The 19,177-nt window shown below is 45.2% G+C and overlaps 1 protein-coding gene across 2 annotated transcripts; it reads right to left on the bottom strand.

The window, feature by feature from the left end:
* Window positions 1–1,028: 1,028 nt before the first annotated feature.
* On the bottom strand, window positions 1,029–18,841 carry szrd1 (SUZ RNA binding domain containing 1). Of its 2 annotated transcripts, none has more exons than XM_078425043.1 (4): window positions 18,710–18,841; window positions 13,440–13,489; window positions 6,959–7,207; window positions 1,029–5,404 (listed from the first exon to the last, which is right to left on the bottom strand). In XM_078425043.1, exons 1-4 carry the CDS (start codon window positions 18,758–18,760, stop codon window positions 5,302–5,304), a joined length of 453 nt encoding a protein of 150 aa, XP_078281169.1. In that variant the 5' UTR covers window positions 18,761–18,841; the 3' UTR covers window positions 1,029–5,301. The 2 variants fall into 2 exon arrangements, with proteins under 2 accessions (XP_078281169.1, XP_078281170.1); XM_078425044.1 differs by lacking the exon at window positions 18,710–18,841 and adding an exon at window positions 18,053–18,184.
* Window positions 18,842–19,177: the final 336 nt, after the last annotated feature.

Genomic DNA, 19,177 nt, shown 5'->3' with positions numbered 1-19,177 from the left:
CCATTTTGTAGCCTTTTGAGGTTTTATGGAAAAAGAAGAGGAGTCAGTGGTTTAGGTTCTTGTATCAGTCTAATGTTTACCATTCCATTTCTCCTATTGTCTCTCTCTCTCTCTCTCTCTCTCCTCTAGTTGGATTTGTACAGCGACACATGCATCTTCTGCAACACCTCCAAAGATATTCCAAGTTTACGTGATTGGCATGGGGCCTCCTGGCAGGTTTTCCCCGTTAATCTGTCAGACTAAATCCAAGTGCCTTGTCATCCCTTAGATAAAAACAACATGATCAAGAGTCAGAACTGAGCGCTTCAGAATCTTAAGACATTCGGCTGATTGTCTTTTTCTTTACACAAGGCCACACATACTGACACACTGCTTTGGAATGCAAGAGGAACTTGTGCTGGCTTACGAGCCGAAACCATCAATCACATTCAGGCTAACGAAGGTAACTTCTAACGTGACCCGCTGGTAAAGTAACAAGTAGATCATTCTAACAAGTCCAGATCCTGACGACATGTTTGTTCAAGAGACAGATTTGGTATTCTTACTAGCCATTCTAACATGCATTCTGAGCCCAATAGCTATGTGACACAGGGCAATTCTATTCAAATTCTAGGCTACAGCACTCTTTGCCGCGTGTGAAAAGACAAATAAATGCTGCAGTATGACTCCTCCAAATGCAATTTTCCAAGGGTTGCACTATCCTCGCACTCCTTATGAGATCATGCTTATTGCCAATTGCAGAGGTGGGGGTTTGGGGGGGGTCAACAAGTGACAGGGAAAGAGGGTAGACTTTAATGTAACTTAAAACATAATTAGGAATCACTAACATTTGCCCAGCATAACTCCAGGTTACATTCTCACAAATATCATGACAAACATGTGATTTATTCTTCATTACAAAAAGTGAGATGAGGGAGTATTTAAAAAAATGAAGGTAGACACAAAATGCTGGAGTAACTCAGGCGGGTCAGGCAGCATCTTGGGAAAGAAGGAATGGGTGACATTCTGAAGAAGGGTCTCGACCCGAAACGCCACCCATTCCTTCTCCCCTGAGATGCTGCCTGACCCGCTGAGTTACTCCAGCATTTTGTGTCTACCTTCGATTTACACCAGCACCTGCAGTTTTCTTTCCTCTTCCAAAACCAGTGTCGCACTATTCAAACGTAAATGATGACACTCAACATGAACGACTTACAAGGCCCATTTTCACTTATTTTGCTGACTTTACAGTTTGTGTTTTTCTTCTAGGAAATAATCCCCTTAGCAAGATGCTGGAGTAAATCCAAATCACGCAGGTATATAAATAATCTGGCTGAGTGAGACGCCGGACCAACTTGGCAAATAGAGCATGTTTAAAAGTTCCAATAAAGACATTTGATCTGCAAAAGACTGAGAAAACCCAGAAATTGGACACCGTAAAGGTAGAATTTCTTATTCAGTCACCAGTGTTGCCCTGCAGAAGATACTCAACAAAAAAAGAATGAAAACTTTAAAATGAATGAAGAAAGGCTGCACAACTTTTAAAAGCATGTTTTTCCAACTCCCTCCCCCAACCTCCATGTGTTTGCCAACTATGTCTCTCCCACAAGATGTGCTACTTTTGCACCTATGTAGGGAGCCAATATTTGATTTGGAGGTGTGCGATGTAAGCAAGGGGGTTTAACTGCAAATTGAACTCCTCTCCCCTCCCATCCCTCTCACAATGCTGTGCCGACTTGATCGCTTGATCATTTTTCCACTCAGTATCTCCTGCAGGTATTTCACTGGCCATTTTGGGTGCAGTTTTGTTCAGCTCTCTAATCTTTAACAAGAAACCCTTTCTGGCGGCATATTCCAACCGAGAATTCTGGATGGCGCAGGCTGCAAGGACGAGCTTTGTGTCAACAAATCCAAACTTAGCGCGTGCCACATTTCATTAACACTGTCCCGGACAGTGGACGAGGTTTTAGTCAATGGGAGAGGTGGAATTTTACTTCTGGATCTGAGATTTGAACCAATTTTTACAAGGCAGGCCAACCCTAATTTTATTAAAGGGTTCATTTAGGACTTTCCCCATACTTTGGCAAAACAAAACATCGCAAGTCCCGTTATTTTATATCGCACTAGAAATCACATGGAGTTTTAATATCAATCTTTTCCCCGAATCCATAATTTAATCTGTGCTATGACCACACTCCCACTGACCTATTCCTGAGCCGAAGATGACCATTGACCATTATAATGTTCGCTGTTGTTCAGGATTGCATCCTGATTTTGTTTATCATATTAGATTCAATCTGCAGATAGTTTTGCTGGTGTATGTGGCATGCAATGTTCTTCAAGTCCATTTTCTATTGCTCTAACCCGGACAAACTGAACATGCCATCTTACAGTCTTTTCACAGCTAGATTTCACTGTCACTTTATTTTGCCCGTACAATATCAGTTTGAAAACATACTTCTCCTCAACAATGCCCATCAAAGACAATAGACCCTACACGTAATGAGTTTGTCACACCGGTGCCGGCTTTCCAAAGGAATCTAGGACACACGTACTTCACTGTACACTTTTGTTTTTTGGTTTACCTTCAGACACTTGGGCTTTGAAATCAATAACTGCAAGAAACAAAGCCAGAGCTTGATTTTAAAAACACTAGTCACCTGATTAAATTTCCTGGTCAGAATTATAAAAATATTACTTGCTCAAACTGATCCCGTGCTTTAAAAAAAACCCATTTCCGCCTCCTTGGAGGAATGCAAAACTTACCTTCATCTTTCACAAGGACATTTACTCATTCTAGAAATGGCATTCTCTGTACTATCTTGACATGTACTGAACAATGAACACCAGGTTACCTGACTGAGTGGTGGTGGGAAATGAAAGCAGCTGGATTATAATCCACCCCTTGCCCCCTTTTAAATGGTCACTCAATGGAGAAACCAGACCTGTTCTGCAGGCACACTTGGGCCATTGCAGAGAGCCGACGTTAGATTAAAAACGACAGCCTTTCCAGTTTGTACACCACATCACTTAGTGCATTGACTCACAGAACCAGTGGGGATTCAGCCACATTATCATTTACAAAATGAAGAGAGTCCCGGGCAATCATTTCAATTCGGCCAATTTCAGGAATACCAGAGTTCAGAACTAGGCAGTGCACCGACACGTCAGTTTGCACAAAAAAATATCTCGCCGATTTACAAACAACCGAAACCTGGTAGGAAGCTACGCAGAAAAAATATATATAGATATTAGTTTGGGATTTAACACAATTGCCTGGGTATAACTGAATATTGTCCTTTAAAACATTTAAAAATACTTCTAGGGCCTGAAATCTTGCAGTTTTTTAAACTATGACCATTAGTAGCATTTGAAGCCTAGTCAACCTCAGACCAAATCAATTGAGCTGAGTTAGACGCCCCAGTCAAATACACTGATAGCTGTAAGGCTGCAAGGCTGGCTACGCTAGCAACTGTTTAGGAGTGAGACAGCTTGCTCTTTCCCCCCCCCCCCCCTCCCCCCATAAAGCACTGGCTGCAAAATGTACCAGATTTCATTCATCTTGTCCCCATTCCCCCCACCCTCACACAAAGCAGATTTTTGTTCGCAGGCAGACATACACAGAATGTACATGTACACAAATACATACACATGCGCACATGTGCGCGCCAAAACGAGACACATGGCTGCATCAGCTTGCGTGCGCGCCACAACGGAAAACAAAAAACAAAATCACACACGTGCCCTTTTAACGTCAGATGGATCTAGAAACAGTTTTCCTCAAATTGTAGAAAATAAAGGCAATGCCTTGGAAACAAAAAAAATATTAAGAGTATGTACTAGTGATGGGCCACGACTGCAAGGCCTTGCCTTAGTGTCTTACAGCAGGGTGCAGATTGCACACAAGCATGAGAAAGAAGACTAAGTACCAAAGCCTTGGGTTCCACTAATTGACCTCAAAGCCTTCCAACTTTCCCCGAGGACCACGTCATTTAATCGGAACCATCTCATTTCCCTTCTTTTAAAGTTTCCATTTATTTCTGTCCCTCTCCTTTTCCTCGTCTGCACAAAACTAGGGAGGTTTTCAGACTGAGCACCTCTGAAGACCTGCCCAGTTTCCGCCGACGTTACTGCCCTTCGCTGAACCGCGCGGCAGGAGCGGCGTTAACGGTCAGCTCGGCCCGGGCCAAAACATCCTCTTTTTTTTTTTACAAAATTTTTTTTTCTACTACTGCAAGTTATACCTATCCTGCAGGTTATATCAAAAAACCAACACACATAAAGCATGGCTGGTGAATTTGAGCATAAGGCAGTGTTGGAATAAGATCACACGACTACAACGTAATGCACTAAACACCTCCAGTGCTATCCCAGCCGGCCATATTTCAATCTCACCACCGCATTTGTTTTCAATGCAAAAAAAAACAATGGTCAGCTGCAACTTCCATGCAGCAGTTGACCACTCTCAGGCGTGAGATATTGTAACATTCATGGCCTCTATCGGAGCTCCTCTCTTTTCCTCACTCCCCCCCCTCACCCTGCGACCGGTTTTCCGTTGCACGACGGACGTCTCTCCTACTCTCGAAGGGAGGGCAAGAACCTGCCAGGGACCAGGTCACCCTACGACACAGAAGCCGTGACCCATAGTGCATCGCCTGGCTCGCTGTGCCAAACAGCCCAAGCCTGCAGTCCACAATCCACTTGTGGACTGCTTCATCTTCCTGTCCCGTTTCCTCTAGTTAGATGTTTTGAAGACATTTTATTTTAAATACGACCTACAATAAATAACTTTAAAATGGGTGCATTTCTGATGGTGTTTTTTTTTTTTTTAAAAAGAAGATAAATCGCCCAGCAAGGTACTTAACCGTGAGCAGATATCCTGCACTAATGGATCAGATAGGAAGAGACCCAAAAGAATTCTTTGAAGTGTAGTATGAAAAAAAAACATAGCACCCATCACTAATACATAGTCAAATTCTTTTCTGAAATTAAAAGATAAACTATTGAACATTCTCAAACAGTATTATTGCTGGAGCAGATTTTCTGATTAGAAATGGCACACAATATATTCTTGGCCAGTCTGACTGCAAGAAACCTCCCCTTCATGGTTTCGTTGAAGAGCTCACAGCAGCGTGCCAACCACAGTGGCCGGGACAGGGGTCACAGTGCGCAAGGAGAAAGGTCACAGTGGGCGGAGCAAAGGGGATCACAGTGCGAGGGAAGTGGAGCAAGGCCCTCCGCTCGAGTCCGTTCTCTCTGTCCAACACTGCGCGCTCAGTCATGGAGAGCTCCGTTTCACAAAGCGGCTCGCTGGCGCACGTTTTATCTGCGTTGCTTGAAGCCTTGCGTGCCGTCGGGACCCAGGGGCTGGCGGATTATACTGCTCTGCTGCCTGCTCTCGTCCAGCTGCGTGATCCTGGTTGGCCTGGAAAGCAAAGATTTAAACTTGAAGAGGTTCATTGGCCAAGTGCTAGATCGAGCTCTTAAGGATAGCGGAGTCAGGGGGTATGGGGAGAAGCCAGGAACGGGGTACTGATTGAGAATGATCAGCTATGATCACATTGAATGGTGGTGCTGGCTCGAAGGGCCGAATGGCCTACTCCTGCACCTATTGTCTAAGTGTGTACACAGACAAAGAAAGTGCCTTGGTGCTCCACTTGCAAATAACAACACGAACATACAGTAAACAATTAAGAATACAGCATAAAACATTATTGTTTAAACATGAGTGAAATAAACCAGAGCAATAAGAAACTTTAGGAGGTAGTGTCAGGTTGTTAGTGTTAATATTGGTCTTCACAAGGTATAGGATTAGAACTAGGCCATTCGGCCCATTGAGTCTACTCCGCCATTCAATCATGGCTGATCTCTGCCTCCCAATCCCATTTTCCTGCCTTCTCCCCATAACCCTTGACACCCGTTCCAATCAAGAACTTGTCTATCTCTGCCTTAAAAATATCCACTGACTTGGCCTCCACAGCCGTCTGTAGCAATGAGTTCCACAGATTCAGCACCCTCTGACTAAAGAAGTTCCTCCTCACCTCCTTTCTAAAAAAGCGCCCTTGAATTCTGAGGCTATGCCCTCTGGTCCTAGACTCTCCCACCAGTGGAAACGTCCACTCTATCTATGCCTTTCATTATTCAGTAAGTTTCAATGAGGTACTCATTTTTTTGTACACTGATGCAACTAGGATTCAGAAAACTAGATTAGACTGCCAATTTTAAGAGTAAAACACAAAGAGCTGAATTTGGGCAAAATCTTCAGAGCTCAATAATTGTGGACGGAGGAAAGACTGATAAATGAAAAACACTTTTTTTTTAAACGTACATTTACAGGATCTTGACAGGACCAGTGTTTATTTCCCATCCCTCGTTGCCCTGAAAAGGTCGTGATGAAGTGTTGTAGTCGTGGTGCCCCCTTGGGGCAGGAGTTTCAACGATAAAGGAGGTGGCGCAGCAGTGGAGTTGCTGCCTCTCAGCGCCAGAGACCCGGGTTAGATCCTGACCACGGGTGCTTGTCTGCGTCCTCCCCGCGGACTTGGTGGGCCGAAGGCTCTGTTTCCACGCTGTATCTTTAAACTAAACTAAACTAACACCTGCACACTTGCTGTACACCTGCTAATCGGGGATGTGCTTGGGCTTGGCAATACAGATGCTCCCCGCCTTACGATGCTTTGACTTGCGATAGTTCGACTTTGCGATGGTGCAAACGGCAGCGAGCCTTCGCTCGCTTCCGGCCACGTGATCGCGTGCATTCAATGCATTCCGACTTACGATATTTCTGGTTTCCGATGGGTTTCTCGGAATGTAACCCCATCGTAATTTGAGGATCACCTGCACTCTACTAGACTGCTTGTAAAAAAAGATTTCCACTGTGCGTTTGCCAGTGACAATATCACAACAATATATGACTAAAGGTTGAACTCTGCAGAGTTTTACACTGGCAGGCTGAGGGATGCTCCAGGTGGCTGCTGTTTACCTGTCGGGGTTGGCTTTATCCTCCTCTTCAGGACTCGCACTGCCCAGGATCCTTTTGCGTGCCTCTGCATATTCAGCTTCTCTCTGAGCCAGTGACTTGACCTGGGGCAGGGGCCTGCTGGCAGAGAGTGGCGTGTTCACAACTCCGTTACTCGTCGGTCTCTTCAGGATGCGGATTTGTGGGGTGCAGGTCGTCGGGTGCAAGTCATCCTGGATGACAATGGGAACTTTAGGTGCCAGCTTCGTTTTCCTGTTTAAATATGAAAACAAAAAGCACGTGGATTTATTTACCCCGTTCAAATGCACCGTGAAATGCTACAGAGAGCCAGGAGGGTCGGCAGAAGCAATGGTCACGGCCCGTGGGCGGCGGGACTGCAGGGAAGGCTTGGCGGCTGCAGGCAAGGCCTGGAATCGGCCAAAGAAGCTGTGTGGGCCGTCGGTGGTGGCGATCATCGGCACACAGAAAATAGGTGCAGGACTAGGCCATTCGGCCCTTCAAGCCAGCACCCCCATTCAATATGATCATGGCTGATCATCCAAAATCAGTACCCCGTTCCTGCTTTCTCCCCATACCCCTTGATTCCACTAGCCCTACGAGCTAAATCTAACTCTCTTGAAAACATCCAGTGAATCGGCCTCCACTGCCTTCTGTGGCAGAGAATTCCACAGATTCACAACTCTCTGGGTGAGAAAGTTTCCTCATCTCAGTCCTAAATGGCCTACCCCTTATTCTTAAACCCCAACATGGGGAACATGTTTATGGCATCTAGCCTGCACAATCCCTTAAGAATTTTATATGTTTCTATAAGATCCCTTCTCATCCTTCTAAATTCCATGCAGCATAGTACATGTGCTCTTAACGCTTCCCACCCCCACTCAGCTTAAAAATCTTCTCATGCTGCACCAAGCTCTGTAGCATTCTGAATACAAAGATGGGAACTTTAAACCAACATCAGCGATCAACAACAAATGTCCCGCCCCCTGTCCTGACATCAGTCTGAAGAAGGGCCTCGACCCAAAACGTCACCCATTCCTTCTCCCCCGAGATGCTGCCTGTCCCGCTGAGTTACTCCAGCATTTTGTGTCTACCTTCGATTTGAACCAGCATCTGCAGTTTTTTTCCTACACAGGTAAGCTGAGGCATTGATTTTGAAGGGCCTAGTTCTATGTCCAGCTTTCTCATTTTTGTTGCCTCAATACAAATCAAAGAGAACGGCACGGTAACACCAAATAACTCACCAAGACGAGGTTTAGAGAAGTAATCGGGCTTTCGTTACAACTGTCAGTTTCTATTTTTTTTAATGTTGCTATTTATATCACTGCCTCAGTTTATCTGATTCTGAAACTCATCCAAGTCTGTTGTTGACGCCCATTACATTTTTATCTCCAACCTAACTGCAGTGACTCACTTTGTGAATATAGGCAGAAAACGACGGCAGCCCAAATATCTACGGCCTCAACACTTCTGCATCACAATAGTCGAAGGAGGGCCTCAACCTGAAACTTCACCCATTCCTTCTCTCCAGAGATGCTGCCTGCCTGTCCCGCTGAGTTACTTCAGCATTTTGTGTCCATCCTCGTTGTTAACCAACATCTGCAGCTCCTTCCCACACAATATCCCCCCCCCCCCAGCTACATTTACGGACTCCAACATAACAAAACTTTACGGCACTCCATAAGACATTAGCAAAAACGCAATACATGAGGCAAGCGGAGAGAAGCTCGATCAAAAGGCCATGTTTAAGGACTGGGTTCGTTAGAGGAACAAACAACCTGCTGGAGAAACTAGGTAGCTCGAGCAGTAGACAATAGGTGCAGGAGGAGGCCATTCAGCCCTTCGAGCCAGCACCGCCATTCAATGTGATCATGGCTGATCATTCTCAATCAGTACCCCGTTCCTGCCTTCTCCCCATACCCCCTGACTCCGCTATTCTTAAGAGCTCTATCTAGCTCTCTCTTGAATGCATTCAGAGAATTGGCCTCCGCTGCCTTCTGCCTTCCACAGAGATTTACAACTCTGACTGAAAAAGTTTTTCCTCATCTCAGTTCTAAATGGCCTACCCCATATTCTTACACTGTGGCCCCTTGTTCTGGAGAAATAATTGTTACATTTTGGGTCAAAACTCTGGATTTAGGGGGAAAATCTAATTTCAGAACCTAATTTGTACATTATTTACCCGCAGAAAAATTCTGGTATAAATATGCTATGTTTACCTGAGCATTTGCAGCACAGAGTATTCTAATTCATTGAATGTATTCTGTCAAATCCTTCACCTTTTTCAGCGCAATAACTTGCGCTCGCTAGAAACACAACTTTTGAGAGTTTGGTAGCTTAGGAAGTCCCTCCAAAAGTCCCACACAGTCACTACTCAAACACGTCGAGCACCAAACCTTTCACTTATACCACCAAGGAACGATCGAGCAGCCAAACACAAAGTTCTTTTAATTTCTGGTTCCCAAGGGATCAACAGAACCATCGGAATATATATTCATTGTGCTAACGTATCCTTATTTACCAATATATTTGTTACAGGAATAAACTGCCTTATGGGTGTGGGGAACAGGATTCTATTGTTTTTTTAAGCAGGCGACTGTTACAGAAGTTTGATTTTCAACAAAGATATTTCTGTGCAGGAAAGAACTGGTTTAAATCGAAGGGAAACTCAACATGCTGGAGTAACTCAGCGGGCCAGGCAGCGTCTCAGGAGAGAAGGAAGATATTTCTGTTTTGGGTTAAAGGCTGTAAACACTGGCCCAGATTGTGCAAGAACTCTTTTCCACACTGGAGTAGTTTCACAAAATTCTTCACATCAAAAACAACTAACACCAATGCAGCATTGATAATTATTTATCCACATTCTCTGCAAACCTCCAAAGCATAAAATCCTAGAAGGTGCCGTATACACACGTCAGATGCGTTACTGTCTCAAACTGGGCCAAATGATACTTGCCTCATGGACAACATGGATGTGACAGAAGAGGGAGACACAAAGTGCTGGAGTAACCCAGCGGGTCAGGCAGCATCTCGGGAGAGAAGGCAATAGACAATAGGTGCAGGAGGAGGCCATTCGGCCCTTCGAGCCAGCACCGCCATTCAATGTGATTACCGCCATTCAATCAGTACCCTGTTCCTGCCTTCTCCCCATACCCCCTGACTCCACTATCCTTAAGAGCTCTATCTACCTCTCTCTTGAATGCATTCAGAGAATTGGCCTCCACTGCTTTCTGAGGCAGAGAATTCCACAGATTCACAACTCTCTGACTGAAAACGTTTTTCCTCATCTCAGTTCTAAATGGCCTGCCCGTTATTCTTAAACTGTGGCCCCTTGTTCTGGACTCCCCCAACATTGGGAACATGTTTCCTACCTCTAACGTGTCCAACCCCTTAATAATCTTATAAGTTTCGATAAGATCTCCTCTCATCCTTCTAAATTCCAGTGTGTACAAGCCTAGTTGCTCCAGTCTTTTGGCATGGGTTATGTTTCGGGTCGAGACCCTTCTTCAGACTGATGTCAAGGGAGGGATGTAGAGACTGATGTACAAAGATAGAATGTAGTAGTAGACAGGAAGACTAGTGGGAGAACTGGGAAGGGGGAGGGGATAGAGAGGGAAAGCAGGGACTATCTGAAACTAGCGAAGTCAATGTTCATACCACTGGGGTGTAAACTACCCAAGCGAAATATGAGGTGCTGTGACAGAAGGGGATATTTGTGAGGGATTTCTTTAATCCTCCCTACCAGCATGCGTAAAAACCACAATTCAGCTCACCACCAGAACCAATATCTTGCATCCAACTTACATCAGACTACAGACACAAAAAACTCAGCGGGTCAGGCAGCATTTCTGGAGAAAAGGGAAAGGTGACGTTTCAGGCCAAGACACTTACATCAGACTATCACAAGACAGAAAATATCCAGTGGATTTTCCCAAGGATCTAAACCGAAGAACCTGAATCAGATTTTCCTACCACTTTATCTTGTGGTAACAATAGCTGGGGTTTACCACCAAATCTTGATAACCATTCATTTGAGCTTCAAAAAAATGTCCACAGCAAAAATCATTGCACTAAAGCCCGATCCCATCACCTCTGATGAAAGTTTCCGGCAAACACACAACTGAAATCCAACTTTTCAGTGGAGGAGAAAAACTGCAGATGCTGGTTCCATCGAATGTAGGCACAAAATGCTGGAGTAACTCAGCGGGTCAGGCAGCATCTCAGGAGAGAAGGAATGGGCGACGTTTCGGGTTGAGACCCTTCTTCAGACTGATGTCAGGGGAGGGAGCAGGACAAAGATAGAATCTCCCCTGATATCAGTCTGAAGAAGGGTCTCGACCTGAAACATCACCCATTCCTTCTCTCCTGGATGCTGCCTGACCCGCTGAGTTACTCCAGCATTGTGTCTAACCTCAGCGTACCTGATTCTGCAACTCCACCTTGCCTTTGTTATCCAAAAATGTCATTTATTTAGCCATCCTCCTTTTCTACTCTGTAAACTGATCCACTCGGGCAATGGAAAAGCTTTTAGTTTTTTAAACTGTATTTTTCATGTTCCCTCTTTCATTATCCTCGTAGTGTTTTTATAAATAGACAATAGGTGCGGGAGTAGGCCATTCGGCCCTTTGAGACAGCACCACCATTCAATGTGATCATGGCTGATCATTCTCAATCAATAGGGCAGTGGCAGCATTGACCAGTTCTTTGCGTGACGCATTTGCGATGTTGCCGCAGCATTTATTTCTAGACTAGACCAAGTGGACCCGCTGGACCCAAAACTCCCCAGCATTTGTGCAGCCTCCCCCCTTATCCTCCCTCCTTAGGAGATAGATTTAAACTTTAAAATGTGAATAACTTAAAAAATATAACACCGATTTCAACGAAACTTCTTCCATTAGCACCAAAGGGACGACGGTGAGTAAGGTGGGCCTAAAATTGTTGCGTTGTTGTGTACCGATTTGACTGTAGTTCAGGAACAATCAAACAAACAAACGAGAGTTTTAGTATATATATATGTAATCAGGATTGCGGGTTCTGTTACACTTGATTCTTGATCAACCCGGGCTGCCGACGCCACCTCAGCTGACTGCCTGAAGCCAGTTTGAAGAAGGATCTCGACCCGAAACGTCACCCATTCCTTCTTCCCGAGATGCTGCCTGACCCGCTGAGTTACTCCAGCATTTTGTGTCTACCTCCAACTTTTCAGTTCTCCCCACAAAGAGGAAGCAGAGTTAAGGCGCGGCGACACAAAAAATATGATGCAGATAATAATCCAACACCCCATTGTGAAGCACCGCCAATGGAACATTAATTTACACCCCAAGCCAGTTTACAGACAAAGTACTTCTGAATAGTCAGGTTATAATGCATGAACCATGAATGCCGATTGAGTGGAGCAAGTGTGCACACAACACAGTGCCATGACCACCAATAATTAACATCACAAAAGCAAACACAGATAAACATTGGAGAGGTCACCAAGGAGAGCACTTCTGTTCTGTAGAGTACGGTCATAGGGTCACAAGTGATAGGAGCAGAATTAGGCCATTCGGCCCATCTAGTTTACTCTGCCATTCAATCATGGCTGATCTATCTCTCCCTCCGAACCCCATTCTCCTGCCTTCTCCCCTTAACCCCCGACACCCAGTAGTGCCACAAAGTTCTCTTTCCCGTTCAACTGAGGACAGGGGACCTCAGCTTAATGCCCCAGCCCCCAAAATCGCACCTCCAACAAAGCAGCAGCCCCTCATTGCCACACCGATATATCAGCCACGACATTTACGTTCAAGTCTCTAGAAAAGCACTTAAACTACACAGTCTTCCCACTCAGATGATAATGGCACCAACTGAACCATGGTTCACACCCAACGATTAGGATTTAAATTGGTGAACAGCAAAGGCAAATAATATTAGGAAGAGTAGTCAGAAAATGCTGGAGTAACTCAGCAGGTCAGGCAGCATCTCTGGAGAGAAGGAATGGGTGACGTTTCGGGTCGAGATCCTTCTTCAGACTGATGTCAAGGGAGGGGGTGGAACCGCAGTGGCACAGCAGGAGAGTTGCTGCCTCACAATGCCAGCGACCCAGGCTCGACTCTAGGCACGGGTTCTGCCTGTAGGGAGTTTGTACATTCCACCCGTGACCTGCGTGGGTTTTCTCCGGTGTTTTCCGGTTTCCTCCCACTCTCGAAAGATGTAGAGGTTTGTAGGTTAATTGACTTCGGTAAAATTGTAAATGGTTCCTAGTGTGTATAGGATAGTGTAGTGTGCGGGGATCGCTGGTGGGAGCGGACTCGGTGGGCTGAAGGGCCTGTTTCAGCGCTGTATCTCCAAAGTAAACTAATAAAAGTGCTGTGGCAGCTAAGAAGAAATGACTGAGGCAGAAGCTGGTACTTTCACAAATTTTACAGAGCAAGGCAATCACCAGTCAAACCAGGAGGGGGAGCCAATAAATAATTAGGAGCAATTTTGTTTTAGAAACAGTCCTTACTTTTCCTTCTGCTGGATCTTTAGCTTTGCTTCCAACCGTCGATCGATTTCCTGCAAGACAGGGATCAGATGCAAGGTATGAACACAGGTGCACAATATAACAACTATCAATGAACACCTGGCACAAATAGATGGACATAAATGGCTGGTCAAGCAAGGAGTTGCCGGATATTAAGAAATGTTAACCAGTCAAGCAAATACACCAAACTGAAAACGGAGCCAAGGGGACAGGAACAGGCGACTGCTAATTTAAACTGCCACCACTCAAAATTGACACACCTACATCCAAAGGTGGGCTTCCATGCAATAGTTTGATAGAACCATTTTGGATTTGGAGTTATTTTAAAACGGAAAATGAAAGTGGTATTGGAGGCAGCAACAAAACCTCCATAGAATGTTTGCTACTGGTATTGTTAAATGCTGCAGATCTCCGGACTGCTGCTGGAAACCTTTAGCAGAATTCTCTCTGCAAGTATACTCAGCTTAATCCCTGGGATGGCGGGACTGTCGTATGAGGAAAATTTGGAAAGACTGGACTTGTATTCACTGGAGTTTAGAAGGATGAGGGAATCTTATAGAGACATATCAAATTCTTAAAGGACTGGACAAGCTAGATGCAGGAAAAATGTTCCCAATGTTGGGGGAGTCCAGAACCAGGGGCCACAATCTAAGAATAAAGGGGAGGCCATTTAAAATTGAGGTGAGAAAAAAACCTTTTCACCCAGAGAGTTGTGAATTTGTACAATTCTCTGCCACAGAGGGCAGTGAAGGCCAATTCACTGGATGAATTTAAAAGAGTTAGATAGAGCTCTAGGAGCTAGCGGAATCAAGGGATATGGGGAGAAGGCAGGCACAGGTTACTGGTTGTGGATGATCAGCCGTGATCTCAATGAATGGCGGTGCTGGCTCGAAGGGTCTCCCCCTGCACCTATTTTCTATGTTTCTATGTAACCTCGCATTGCACCAACTGGGCACCTGAATGGCGTTTGCAGTGAAGAACCTCTCCAAGCTTCATCCCAGCCCTCACAAATGGGCTGCACATTCAACAACTCTGCAGATGGTGTAAATGTCCCCTTAAAGCCCCTGCTCTCAGACACGACCAAACAAAAAGATCAAAACAAGGAACTACAGGTGGTGGTTTACAAATAAAGGACAGAATGCTAGAGTAACTCAGCAGGCCAGGCAGCTTCTCTGGAGAATGTGGACAGGTAATGTTTTGGGTCAGGACTCTTCTTCAGACTGATTGTGGTGGAGGGAGGGAGGGAGCTGGGGAAGGAGGGGCTGGACAAAGCCTAGCAAGTTGTGGGTGGAAATACAAGGAACAACAGATGCTGGTTTATACCAAAGGCGAGACACAAAATGCTGGAATAAATCAGGTGGTCAGGTATTCTCTCTGCAGACCATGAATCGGTGATGATTCAGGCCGAAACATCACCTATCCATGATCTTCAGAGATGCAGCCTAACCGGTTGACTTACTCCAGCATTTTGTGCCCCTAGCTTAAGGTACGTGTGCATGTGCCGCCTTTCCCGTTTTATTTTTTCGCCAGACACGGATGAAGTTTTCTTGCTGGTGGAAACATCCTCTCCATGTCCACGCCTTTTATCATTCTATTATCAAACATCACCAGAATAAATTGACTGACTATTCATCCAATAGCCATTTCAGAATCTTACTGCATGAAAACTATCCGTCAAATGTGTTCAACAGCACTCACTGCACTTTGAGGCATTTCAAGTCATCCAATTCTATAAAATGCATCGTTTTGCAACTGTAATAAAATATTGCTCCCTTAACAATTCTCTTCCATGTCGAGTGGGAATAAAAGAAAAATTATGGCTAAGGAGTGGTGTTATTTCTTTCTCTTTTTATAATGACATTTCAGTTCTATTTTTATGGAAACTGTTATGTTCAATGCTCCTTTCAATGTCTGTGAAGAAATCAAAGGATGTGCTATGATAAAAAGCCAATACTATTAGTCACAAAATGCTGGAATCGGTGCCAAAGTGGCAAGCATCCCTGGAAAGAACAAATGAAGTATAGGTGTAAATGCCCAAAATTTCAAACCGCCACATTTATGTATTAGTCCATAAAGTATTTTCAACTTCACTACGTTGTTTTATATTATAACCAGCCTTCAACTTCTGCAGATATTGTTTCTGTAAAACTTGGATAATACAACGTCAAACTCTTCCAGAGCCCTTATGAGAATGTTCAATGTACAGAAAGAATAAAACTGAATGTCTTGCAAACAAAACAACATAGATCTTTTTGAGTTTCGTGTCACATGTACCGAGGTACAGTGAAAAGCTCTTGTTGTGTGCCGCTTCTTCTTATCGTGTCCACACATGCTAGATATTGTGTTTCCGCCAAAACTGGACACAACTCTTAGCAACATCAATGTTCTGTGCAAGGTACTCAGCTTTGCATTGGTGCTCCAATAGAGGACATCTCAATAGGTGCTCTATAGTTTGTAATTCAGTGCCATACATCGATGACGTCTTCAGTGTCTTTATAACCCCACTTCTTGAGAGTGGCTTTACAACGACCAATACCAGCTCTCAGTCTGTTGAGGCATTTCCATTCCATGTTGTGTGCTAACCAGTTAATATTTTCTTGCAACCTGTAGGATTATGCTGCAGGAAACCATGATACCACAAAGGTTGCGCCATCGTTATTGATATTAAAACATAAATGGAGTAATATCAACAATGCCTTTAATCAAGTAGGTTTTATCCATTTTAAAGCTGGTCACTGTCAAGGTGACAGGGTACCAAAGAAGAGGAGCACACACAATGTAAATGGATGCCATGATCGCCATCGAAAGGACCTGTGAACTCAGTTGTCACATCCCAAATGGTCCCGTGTCAAAATATTTCTCCTGTGAAAATTCTCTCAAATTACCAGTGTTCTTGAATAAGCAATATGATGTTAGAGCATACAATATAATGCTCATGATATTCTCTCGTCGAGTTCAGCCTTTTCATTTATTTCCACACTTGTGTGACATGCTGCCTCATATCTCTTTGCCATTCACTCAAGCTCTTCAATTTAGAAAGCACACTGATGCGGGCTACATTAGTTCATAAGTGATGGGAGCAGAATTAAGCCAATCGACCCATTCAATCATGGCTGATCAATCCATTCAACAGATCTGCTGTGATATCTTCTGGACATGAACAAGTACACAGACTATAGCAGCAAGTTACGAGAGGGCACTGTACTACAATACAAATCTACCGGTCCTAGAAACTGCAACACACTACAAAGTTGGATCAAAACCTCTCAAATAATTGAGATTACTGTGTTAAATAATATGTTCTTTCTATCTTGATTTTAACTTTTGTCCAACTCCACAGCTACACAATATCAAACTTTTCTATTTGCCAATGGATTAGTGATCACAATTTTAATTTTATCTGTTTGTTTTCTTAATTTCTCTATCTTTCTGCCAGCTTGGACATGTTGCTTTTAAAAAAGTGTGATTAAAGAAATGTCTATGTTTTAATTAATAGTTAAATCCTATTACACAACTGGTACTTGCTGTAAATGCCTGCTCTGAAAAAAATTAAAGATCATAAGCTATGCTACTGTGCTTTGTTTACAACGGTGTCAAAGTTAAAAATAGATCATTTTACAGGATCCATCTATTATTCTTAAGAATAAGGGTTAGGACATTTAAGACCGAGACAAGGAAAAACTATTTCGCCCAAAGAGTTGCGAATCTGTGGAATCCTCTGCCACAGAAGGCAGTGGAGGCCAATTCACTGGATGTTTTCAAGAGAGAGTTAAGCAATAGGTGTCGAGAATGATCAGCCATGATTGAGCTTAGGACTAAAGGAATCAAGAGATATGGGGAAAAAACAGGATCTGGGTACTGATTTTCGATGATCAGCCATGATCATATGGAATGGCTGGCTCGAAGGACCGAATGGCCTACTCCTGCACCTATTCTTTAATGTTTCTAAACCGTCTCAAATACACGATTTATGGTGCAAATTTTATTGAATGTTGAAACTTTGCCAACCCCTTTTGAGGAAAGTAAAAGGTATTGTTTATCTACCTAGAACTGCTTTTTTTAATGTACAACTTGTATTGACTGTTCAAAGTTTGCATATCCCTTGCTAGGAAAGTAAAAGGTACTGTTTGTTGACTTAGCTTTTCAATTGAACAGAAGTCTAGTTGCAGATAGGGTTACACAAAACTAATTAAAGTTATTAAATGACACTGAATATGTGGAAAAGTCTAATTTGTTTCAGAAACTCAAGCAATAGGTGTCGAGAATGATCAGCCATGATCACATTGAATGGTGGTGCTGGCTCGAAGGGCCGAATGGCCTACTCCTGCACCTATTGTCTATTGATTTGCTATCAGCTAAATTACATAAAGTTTACAATGTTAAAACAACCAAACTCACCGCTGTCCTGACCCAAAAACAGCAGAACTTAAACCATTATTTGGATGCGAGATGCCCAGCTTTCTATTTCAGTTATACTAACCGGGGTGAAGGAGAATTATTGTACTACCCTCACCTTGCCCCAAGTGTCCGTCTACTGCTGGGAGTTGCCGGCAAAGTACGCGCCGCCGGCCTGCAGTGATTACATTACATGTTACCTCCATTGGTCTGGAATCCGCATCACTCGCTTCCAATGCCTTTTCTGGTTATGTGTAAGAAGGAACTGCAGATGCTGGTTTCAGGGCATTTACTCGTCTCCCTCCCGTTGGCAGCACACGCTCTCCACTGAGAAGGCGGTGACTGCGAGCCTGTGTCCAGGCCTTCGCTTTGCTTGCTCCCTCTCTCTCTCTCTCCCTTACCCCTCCCTCCCCTCACCCCCCTTTACCTCCCTCCACTTCTATTTCCCTCCCACCCTCGCCTTTACTCCTCTCTTCCTTCCCTCCTTTGCTCCTCTCTCCCCCTCCCCTCACTCCTCTATCCCCATCTCTCCCCCTCCCTCCACTTCTCTTGCCTCCCTCCTTTACTCTTCCCTCCCTCCTTTACTCTTCCCTCCCTCCTTTACTCCTCTCTCCCCCCCCCCCTCCACTTGCCCCGCCTCTGTCCCCCACGCCGCTGCCTGCCCGGCCGGCCGCCCCACACTCATGGCCCGTCCCTTCACCTGTTGCACCCACGCTGTTCCTGCCCAAGCCTGTCCTGCCCGCCCCGCAGTCTAACCGCCTCCACAGACTGTCTGAGGGGAGGGGAGGCTGGAGTTGAAGCCAGCCGCGGTCTCCCCGTGGCCTGGCCTCCCGGTCCACCCCACGCTGCTCGCTTACCCCGCTGTCGGCCGCTTCCTCCCAATTATCCGCGATTTCCTCATCTTCCATTTTAGCCGCTCACCTCCCTGGGCCCCGCCGCCGGCCGCACAGCGCATGCGCCGGCTCCCATCCGCGCGCAGGCGCAGTCGGCGGTGCCCGGGGATCTCCCGCATGCGCAGTCGCGTCTCAGCTCAGCGGGCCGTGACGTAATGGGGGAAGGGCCGAGGTCTCCCGCATGCGCAGTCGCGCGTCTCAGCGGGCCGTGACGTAATTGAGGGAGGGGGGCCGAGATCACCCGCATGTGCAGTCGCGTCTTAACTCAGCGGGCCGTGACGTAATTGGGAGGAGCCGAGGTCTCCCGCATGCGCAGTCGCGCGGCTCAGCGTGCCGTGACGCAAAAGGGGTCGATGACGTTAAAACTCATGACGTGGACGGGAGGTGGGGTGGGAGGGGCCGGAGCTTCCCACATGCGCGGTTCCTTCCCCG

Source organism: Rhinoraja longicauda, chromosome 30, assembly GCF_053455715.1.
Source record: "Rhinoraja longicauda isolate Sanriku21f chromosome 30, sRhiLon1.1, whole genome shotgun sequence".
NCBI lineage: Eukaryota > Metazoa > Chordata > Chondrichthyes > Rajiformes > Arhynchobatidae > Rhinoraja > Rhinoraja longicauda.
The sequence above is the reverse complement of the archived record's forward strand: the minus strand, read 5'-3'. Positions and strand labels throughout refer to the sequence as shown.